General features: G+C 45.7%; 1 protein-coding gene across 1 annotated transcript in view; it reads left to right on the forward strand.

Moving 5' to 3' along the window:
• The window catches only part of AKR1D1 (aldo-keto reductase family 1 member D1), a 52,594-nt gene extending 44,852 nt beyond the window's left edge, over positions 1–7,742 (forward strand). The window contains exon 9 of the mRNA XM_019515398.1: positions 7,159–7,742. Within this exon, the coding sequence (XP_019370943.1) occupies positions 7,159–7,201 (43 nt within the window). The 3' untranslated portion in view covers positions 7,202–7,742. The remainder of the gene's footprint in view (positions 1–7,158) is intronic.
• Positions 7,743–9,884: the final 2,142 nt, after the last annotated feature.

Genomic DNA, 9,884 nt, shown 5'->3' on the forward strand with positions numbered 1-9,884 from the left:
CTGCCGAGCCTATAGGCATGGTGCAGGTTTTTCCTCCCAAGGTGGAGAACCTTGCATTTTTCGGTGTTGAACACCATCAGGTTCTCATCCACCCATTTCATGAGTCTGTCCAGATCTGCCTGGATCACCCTCCTATCCTCAGGTGTGGATGCTTTACCCCAGAGTTTGGTGTCATTGGTGAACTTGGCCAGTCCACTTCTGACATCAATGTCCACATCGTTGATGAAGATGTTAAACAGTATAGGCCCTAAGACAGAGCCCTATGGGACCCCACTGGTCACAGCCCACCCAAGACAATTGGCTCCCATCGACCATAACCCTCTGGGTCCTACCGCAGAGCCAGTTCTTCAGTCAGCGGATCATGGTGACTTCAAGGCCGCAGTTAGCCAAGTTTAACCAAGAGGTGATCATGGGATACCAGATCAAAGGCTTTTTTAAAGTTGAGGTATATGACATCTATCTCTTCCCCCTTGTCCAGGTGATGAGTCACCTGGTCATAAAAGGAAATGAGATTGGTCGAGCAAGACCTACCCGCAACAAACCCATGCTGGGTATCCTCAGGATATTGCCTTCAGCTAGCCTGTTAAGGATGGCCTCCTTGATGATCTTTTCCAAGACCTTCCCCAGGATAGAGGTCAGGCTGATGGGCCTGTAGTTTGCCGGATCTACTGTCCTCCCTTTCTTGAAAATAGGCATGACAATGGCCCTCATCCAATCATCGGGCACTTCACCAGAGCGCCAAGAGCTCTCAAAGATCCATGCCAGGGTCTGAGCTATGATGCTCACCAGCTCCCCGAATACCCTTGGGTGTAACCCATCAGGGTTGGCTAACTTGAAGGTATCCAGCCTGTGGAGGTGTTCCTTCACGAGGTCAGCTTCGCTGGAGGGCAAGGAATCTCCCTCACCCAGGCCTCCCCGACCCGTAGTGGGCTGGGCCACCCCACGGGGCTGATGGAAAACTGACGCAAAGTACCCATTTAGCAAGTTAGCTTTTTCCTGGGCGTCAGTTGTCAGTTGTCCCATCTGGTTTAGCAGGGGTCCAATGTTGCCCTTGCTTTTCCTCCAGCTCCCCACATATCTAAAAAAGGACTTTTTATTTTCCTTGATATTTGTAGCTAGCTGGAGTTCAGTCACAGCCTTGGCGTTCCTGATTTGCTCTCTGCAAGTTCAGACCAAACGCAGAGTATTCCTCCTTGGTGGCGGTTCCAGTCCTCCATCCTTTATAGGTCCTCCTTTTAAGGCACAGAAGGTCCGCCAGTTCCCTGGAGAGCCAAGGGGGCTGCTGTGCCCTCCTGCTGCCTTTCCTCCGAGATCGGATGGACTTTGCTTGCGCATCCAGGATTGCTTCCTTGAGGAGCATCCATGCGTCTTGAACTCCCCTCTCCATTGGGTTGTGGCCTTTTAGGGCCTCTCTGACAAGGCACCTTAGCTTGTCAAAGTCAGCTTTCTTGAAGTCAAGGACTTCTGTACAACTGACTGACTTGCCAGCTTTACGGCAGATGGTGAAGGTGATCAGTTCATGATCACTGTCACCCAGCTTCCCTTCAACTGTTAGGTTGCCAACTAGGTCATCCCCAGTTGCCAGTACAAGGTCGAGCAGCGCTTTACCTCTTGTCGGCCCATAGACTTCCTGCGTCAGACAGAGGTCATCCACACATGAGACAAAGCTTTGCGACTGCTCGGATTTGGCCAAGCACTCCTCCCATGAGATATCTGGGTAGTTAAAGTCTCCCATGACAACCATACCCCAGGATTGTGCAGCCTCAGCCAATTCCCTGGTGAACCCCCGGTTGAGGTCTTGACTCTGGGTAGGGGGTCTGTAGTAGATCCCCACCATAGTATCCCCTGCGCCATGTTCCCCATGGATTTTAACCCAGAGGGTCTCAAGTCGTCCACCGTGGGTGCCAATGTCAGCTTGCAGGGACGCGTAACTTTCCTTGATATAGAGAGCTACGCCCCCACCCCTTTTGTCCACTCGATCCCTCCTGTACAGGGTATAGCCATCTATACCCGTGGTCCAGTCATGGGCAGAGTCCCACCAGGTCTCTGTTATCCCAATGACATCGTAGTTATTTGCATTTAGGAGGAGAACAAGTTCCTCCTGTTTATTCCCCAGGCTCCTGGCATTTGTGTATAGACACACAAGTGTCCCCTTAGGGGCTCTTGCCTTGCTTACATTTTGTTCCAGGGCTGGGATCCCTTATGTGCCTTGGCCTGCTGGCTTTGCAAGGGCCACTTGGTGGGCCAGCAGCAGCAGTAGTCCCCCCAGCCCCCGGCAGGCTTAGTTTAAAGCCTGGTGGAGCAGGTCAGCCAGTCTAGCTGAGAAGAGCCTCCTCCCCAGTGGAGAGAGGTGGAGGCCATCCCTTCCCAACAGCCACTGCCTCTCTCTCCAAAAAGCAGGCTGTGGTCGTGGAAGCCAAAGCCTTCCCAATGACACCAGCGCTGCAGTCTTTGTCTGTCTATGTGGATCCTGCTCTCCCTCCTCAGCCCATATCCCGAGACTGGGAGGATCGAAGAAAATACCACCTGTGCCTCCCGACCCTTTAGCCCCACACCCAAATCCCTGAAGCGCCTCATGACCCAGCTAGGAGCACTCCAAGCTATGGCATTGGTGCCCACATGGATGAGGAGCATGGGATAGTGGTTTGTGGGCTGGAGGAGTTTAGGGGTCTTGTCCGCAATGTCACGGATGCGGGCCCCCGGGAAGCAGCAAACTTCCGGGGCTAAGGGGTCGGGGTGGCAGATTGCCCTCTCAGGATGCAGTCTCCCACAACAAACACTTTGCATTTGGTCTTGGGGAGAGTGGGGATGGTAGCTACAGTGTCCTCTGTGTTGCCTGTGGGAGCTGGCAACTCAGCAGGCTCAGCTGGGGCTGCAAGAGGCTCATACTTGTTGCAAAGCTCCAGTGCAGGGACCTTGGTACAGCAGGCCCTGGGGCCCTTGACTACCTTGGTCCAACCCCATGGCTGGACAGAATGGGTGGTCCCCAGGTCCTCCCTTGTCCTGGAGGAAGACCATGGTCTACCCTCCGCCTCCCGGGGGAGAAGGGCCTGGCAGTAGGAGTCCATCTCCTGCTTACAGTCCCTGATGACACGCAGTCTCTGGACTGTGACCTGGAGCTCCTCCAGCTGGTGCACCAGAGACCCCAGTAGGGAGAAGACCCCACAAGGGGAGGTGGCCATGCTCCTGGGCCCCAGAACCTGAAAAAGGCATGGGCAGCCCCTGCAGCCAAGAGCCAAAGGCTCAGTCTGCATGGAGCCTGGAACCATGGGCTCCGTCTGGGTGGCCGTCTCTAAGGTGCCAGAGTAGGGGGCTGCAGAGCCCGAGGGGACCCTCAGGGTGCGGCGCATGTCCATACACGTCATGCCGCTAGTAGGCTGGTTGTGGCTGGGACTGCTTACTCTGGGGGGCGCACAGCCAGGGCCTCAGGCCCTCCCACTTGCCCTCCTGTGCTAACTCATGTGCCGCGCTCAGGAGCATGCCTCTTTCCGCAGCCTGTTCACGAGACTCTGGTCACGCAGCTCCCTGGGGGGCTGGGCGAGGTAAGAGCCCGGGGTGGGGAGGCGGCATGACCCTCCTCGGTCCACTTAGCCCGCTCCCAGCTGGCTAGATCCCTCCCTCCACAGGACCCTGCTTAGCTGCCAGCAGGCCGGGGCTTGTCAGGGGTCCTGGGGTCGCAGCTGGGGTCCCTGGGCTCATGGGGGCGCAGCAGGCTTACACCCGGGTGATTGTTCCAGTTGGGTAAAGAGCACAGGACAGTTTACTTGGGAAGGGAGCCACTCAGAAATTATCACAGGAATGGGTGTCAGAACTCAAATCTCAAATTAATAATCTTTCCATGGTGATATCATTTTTCCATTTGAATGGTGGTTTTTACTTAAAGCATCCCAAAATACTTTGCACTTCAGTCATAGATGCAATGTGTTGTCACCTCTGAATTGGAAAACTAATGTTACTGTATGCAGTTAAGCCACTGTAAACAACAGGTTAGGACAAAAAGGAATTAGGAATTACTGCTTGAAACTTGGAATGAATATGTATAAATCACTCAGACTAGCATCAGGCTGGAACATGAATATTTGCTAACTCTAGCCTTTGTCAATTACAGTAAGGGGTAAGAAATTTGGTTGCTGAACCTCCTGTGAAATTGATTACTTTTCGTGCTGTCCAGCCCTGAGTCATACCTTCCTATGAGACAGAGCAGAAAGAATGTAGCTTGCTAAACCTCTAAAACCATGTCCTCTTGCTCCCCTCCAAGTGCTGACCATGCCTGTGGTCTGAAACTTAGCACCCAAAGTAGTATTACTGTAACTGTCAAGTTTCAGACAGACCCAATTCATAGGAAAGTAGGGCTGGAAGGGACCTCATGAGATCATGTAGTCCAACCTCCTGCTCAAGACAGGCCCTTTCATATGGACTAAACAAGTGTCTGTCTAGCCTGCTTGTGAAAACTTCCAGAAATGGAGATTCTGCAATTACTCTAGTTCTATTTTTTTATCCCTCCATCCTTTTTATTATCTTCTTGGATTAGCTCTTTGTCTCTTGATAAGAATGATGTGACAAAGAGCAATACAGACTTTAGGACTGCAAGATCTATAGAACCTTCACAATGTTGAACAAGCTTAAGTCACAAAAATAAAACTGACCACTTACATAAACATTGCTATTACCAAGATGTCATAAAAGGTAGGGCAGTGTGACATTTTGCCTCATTCAAGGAGGTATGAGCTTTCAGAGGCTGCACTTCCCTTTGCCATTTCATAAGTTATAGCTCACACCTCTAGGAGTAAGATAGTCTATAAAGGTGCCCCACTGCGCTGTCCAGCTTCAGATAAACGCAGAGGACTGCCTCTCTCTAAAATGTGAAGGGAAAGATGAGGTAGATTAAAAGTGCCCCTTGTGCAGTTCACCTTGCACTAAAATCTCAGCAGTGTTCTTTACTCATTGAGATACAAGTCACTAAATCTGGGGATAGCCACGCAGTTGACTTGCAGGACATTTCTAATGAACTGTTCTCTCTCCACAATTTGTCCTGGAAATTCTTAAATGTAACCACTATTAGAAATTGTTTGCAACTGCTATTAGATAAAAATCTTAGGTTGTAGACATTGTTCAAGCGTATAGCGAGAATTATCATGAAAAGTAAATCTTGGCTCAAATGCTGAACTATTTTCGATCAGTAAAGTTAGGGATGCCCATGAAATATGCAATGCAGTTAACATCTGGGAAAATCAAAACTGACAGAAGCAAGTATGTGTTTCTCTGCATGTATTAATATTTATTTCACAATGCAGAAATAAATTGAACCCTTTGGAACATTCAAGAAAAACTGAATACTTATGACCACCATAATATTATTCATAAAATTACCAGATTTGGGGGGAAAGAGGCTAAACTTCAAGGTTGAATAATTGGAACAAAATGAGCCTAGCATAGAAAGGGTGGATTTACCTCATGTTCACCTGGTAAGATCGTTCTTACACCTTTCTGAAGCATCTGAAGGCCAGTCCCATTTCAGCCTACATATTGGACTAGTCCTGATCTCATCCAGTACTACAGTTTCCGTGTGAAAATGTCAAACAAAAATTGAAAAGACAGGCCTTTTTGAGATCGTTTTGTACAAGCATCTTCATTCTGTTGTCATAAGTAAACCCATAGTAATAAGATACTGTGCTAACTTACCTTTAATTAGAACTTTGCAGGTATTTGGCAGCAAATCTAAACCCTATTCAAAGGGATTTTCACCTTCTTAAAAAAGCCTTTGTTTTTCTGCTGGAAAATTGAAGTTTTTTAGGGTCATTTTGACATGAATGCAGGTCTGCCTGAGATATCTCAAGCTCCCATTCTCTTCCCATTCTATGCTATAGACCAGGCTTCCTGACTGCATTAAGTGTCAGATGTTGTGCTGTGCTGTCAATTTTGCTGCAGAGCCATCACATGACCCCAGAGCACCCTCATAATTTGGCAGCTGCCTAAACTTCATGCTTTTAGGAATTGTTGGTTAGGTCAGCACTTGTGGGTCATTATCCACTTTGTTCTGAGAAAAAAAATTTTTTTTTACATAGCCAGCAGGAAGACAGGCAGTGTAGTCTGTCCTCCAGATTTTCTGAGACTAAAAAGGGAAACCTAGAAGATACTTGTGCTTACCTACAGTTGACTCTGCTGTTGTTGGGTTTTTTTATAAAGATCCTGGACCTGTTTAACTTTCCTAGATATACACTGTTTGTAGTGGCCTTGACAGTCAAAATAGACTTAAAACTAATTGCAATCCCCCTTCATCTTAACTGGGTCACTTCAAAGTTTTCTTGCAACCACTCCATTTGTCTCACGATTAATTAAGCAGGGCTTCCACACCCAGGCTGAGTCACTGCGATTTAATTAAGACAGCCAGGTCTGCTTTGGATGCAGAAACCCCGTGGAAAAAAAGACAAAGCCAAACCAGGCCTGCCCATGCCAGTTCAAACATCATAAGCTGAAGAAATGCAGATTTTTTTTTAAAAGAACTGTTGTTTTTGACTCTTCCCCAAGTTTGACCAGTATTTAGATGCCAGCTGAGGGGCATTACAACCATTTATCAACCAAGCACTGAAAGAATATTTTCTGCATAAAACTGGAATAATACAGATTTGTCCCTATTTTCTGCAAAATTCATAGAATTAGGCTCTCTTAACACAAGTACAACAACAAACTGCCAACCACAAGACAAGTAAGGCAATCTTCTGGGTAGCTTGCCCTCCCCTAATTTAGAGGGACCAGCTGTAGTGGCAAAAAAGGTTAGTTCACTTTTTCCGTGTCTCCAGCTTGCCCACCAAACTGTTAGTGCCAATGTTGCATTCTTTGGAATGAATACTGGCCCACAGTGAACGAAGCAGACACATACATGCTGTCCTGCAAATCATTTTATACAAGTCAGTGAAGAGCATGTGATAACTTCCCATTTGTCAGCTTCAAATTTTAAGGACTCCATTAGTACATTAACCATCCTTTTTTCTTAAGCCTATTTGTTTGCTCCTAGTAACACTACATACTCCTTTAGTGCCCAGGTAACTGCAACCAGATCTGTGCAAGTCATTATGTAGCTGCAGCAAATTATGTTAATATTTTGTTTCACCTTGTATCTTTTCTCTTTTTCTTCTTTTATCTGAAATCTCACTACAGGTGGAAGGACCACCCGGAGTATCCCTTCCATGATGAATACTGAGAATAAAGCATACCCAAAGGCATTCTCTCAACTCAGTAGTGGGGATTTGTTCAAACTTACCTAGTATTAAATGTGGAGCTTTCATTTCAAGGGGAGACTTTTTAGATAATATGAATTAAAGCATGAATTGTATTACCTCTACCTTGTCTCTTTAAACTTTGTTTCCAATTATTGAAAGATAGTTGCATTTAAACTACTAATGCGTCCAAACCTTTTCAGCTAAATATCCCGTTCCTTGAGAATATGAAGTCTCTAAAAATAAAATGGAGTTATTGATTTATATATCTTGAATGGCAGTTTAGGCCTCCTTCTAGATCAAAATGTTTGCTTTATGGTAGACCATTTTCATTTGGCTTTGGAGTCATAGATTTGGACTTGTGGCATTGGAATAAGTTCTGTCCCAACAAAATACTGTGAAAGTAGTAACGCTATGTTTAACAATCAGGATTTAGTGAAAGATGATTAGTGGATTCAGAAGTTACTTCAAAAACCTCTTTTAAGAAAAAAGCTTCAAATAAATAAAGTAAGTTTCTTATGTGCATATGCATTCTCTTCTGCTTTATTCCAGTGAGGAAAAGCCCTCACTTTTGAAGACTGAGAGTCTCACTCCTTACCTCAAGCTAACAACATGCCTCTCAAGAGGATAGCCATTCACTTTAAAGTCCTGAAAAACCTCTCAACTATTTGTAGTATCTTGACAGATTCCTAACCCAGACATCCTGCTTAAGGAAACATGAATTTTAAAGGGGTGTTTGTTTTGTTTGTCATTTTATACTGTACTTCCCTGTGAGAGTGCAGAAGATTTGTAATTACAGCAAATAGATTACAGAAAAAGAAATAGAAAACAGATGGACTGAAAAAAATCTGGTTTTATATAGGGCCCTTAGTAGAACAAAAGTTCCTATTTTCTCAATTTTTGGAAACTGATTGTAGAATAGTGGCCTGAGTAAAAGGATTCCCCAATCCTTTCAGTGTGGATTTTTGTTTCCAAGGTCAGTTCAGTTAATAAAAATGCAGGCCACCTCAGCTCCACATGCATGTAAAAGGAAAAGTTTTCTTGAGGTAGCACAGAAAATTTAGGTTGAGGGGGGAAATACATATTAAAAAAAAAAAAAAAAGCAATGAAAATAAGAATCTATAGATTTCCACAGGAAAATGCTTTGACTTTAATATGCAAGATGTATATTGTACATGCATAGGGCTGCTAATTTCTTTTTGTGTGGATTAGAGAAGCAGTGACAAACTCTGTGTAGAAACAGTTCAGAAATAGAGAACCTGTGCCACAACCAGTGCTCAAGCCAGATTTAGCAGGATTCTGTTTTTTGCATTTTGGAAGAGACTTCAAATTGGCTGTGAGGTGCTAAGGGGTTTTAGAATTCTCTGAAATCCTGGTGATGAGGTCTGTCTAATAAATGTTTCATCTGACCTCATTCTCACTAAATCATCATTCTTAAAAATCAGTCTGAATGAAGATGATGTTTGAAATTCAAATCTTCCATGGATTGAGAGCTGGTAAAAAGATAGGAAGGAAAGGGTAGAGCTAAATAGTCACTTTTCAGGATGGAGGAAGGTAAAAAGTGGGGTTGCCCAGCAATCAGTATAGGTTCAACATTTTCATCAATGATCTGGAAATGGGGGTGGCTCAGTGAAATCTCCAGGTTTTCAAATTATACCAGACTATTCCAGGTAGTCAAGATAGTTCTCAAAAAATGTCAGCTCCATGTGCAGTGGCGACCAAAGATGTTTGGCACCACCAAGAGGAAAACTGAAAACAAGACTGAGAAAATCATCATGCTGTTATATAAACAGCACCTACATCTCAAGTGCTGTGTGCACTTCTGGTCTCTGCATCTTTAGAAGACTTGTAGAGTTGGAGAAAGTACAGAGAAAGGCAACCAAAATGATCAGGGGTATGGAGCAGTTACCATACCAGAAGAGACAGGTTTAAAACAAAAGAAAGTACATTTTAATGCAACACCCAGGGTGTGCCTACATGTGCAAATAAGTGCAGCTAAATTTAATGAGCATTGAGTTTTGACAAGTGTCTACACATGCAGAGACTTGGGACTAAAGTTAGTGCACTTGGTGCTAAAGTTAGTCCTAAGTCCCTTCAACCCAGCCATGTGTTCCTGTGGCCACCAGAGGGAGCTCCAGCCACATCACTGCCAGCACTTGGCAGTCATGTTGAAGCCAGACCCAGCTGCCAGCACCTGGCAGCCATCATAGTTTCATAAGTGTTAGAGTTGGAAGGGACCTATTAGGTCATTGAGTCCAACCCCATGCCCTGGGCAGGAATGAGTACTGGTGTCAGACAACCCCAGCCAGGTGTCTGTCCAATCTTCTTTTAAACACCTCCAAGGAAGGGGACAGCACCACCTCTGTTGGAAGCTCATTCCATATTTTGACAACCCTCACTGTAAAGAATTTTTTCCTGATGTCCAATCTGAATTTGCTCTTTTCCAGTTTGTGGCCATTATTTCTAGTTACCCCAACAGGCACCCTGGTAAACATTGTATCCCCTATTTCTTACTGGCCCCCCCCAATGAGTTTGCAGGCGGCCACAAGATCACCTTGCGGAGGCTGAAGAGGTTCAGGTCTCCCAATCGGTCCACATAGGGTTTTTTCTGTAGGCCTTTAACCAGATGAGTGGCCCTCCTCTGAACCCTTTCCAGGCCATCCACAT

This window comes from Gavialis gangeticus, unplaced genomic scaffold (genome assembly GCF_001723915.1).
Source record: "Gavialis gangeticus isolate Ggan-Ray unplaced genomic scaffold, GavGan_comp1, whole genome shotgun sequence".
NCBI lineage: Eukaryota > Metazoa > Chordata > Crocodylia > Gavialidae > Gavialis > Gavialis gangeticus.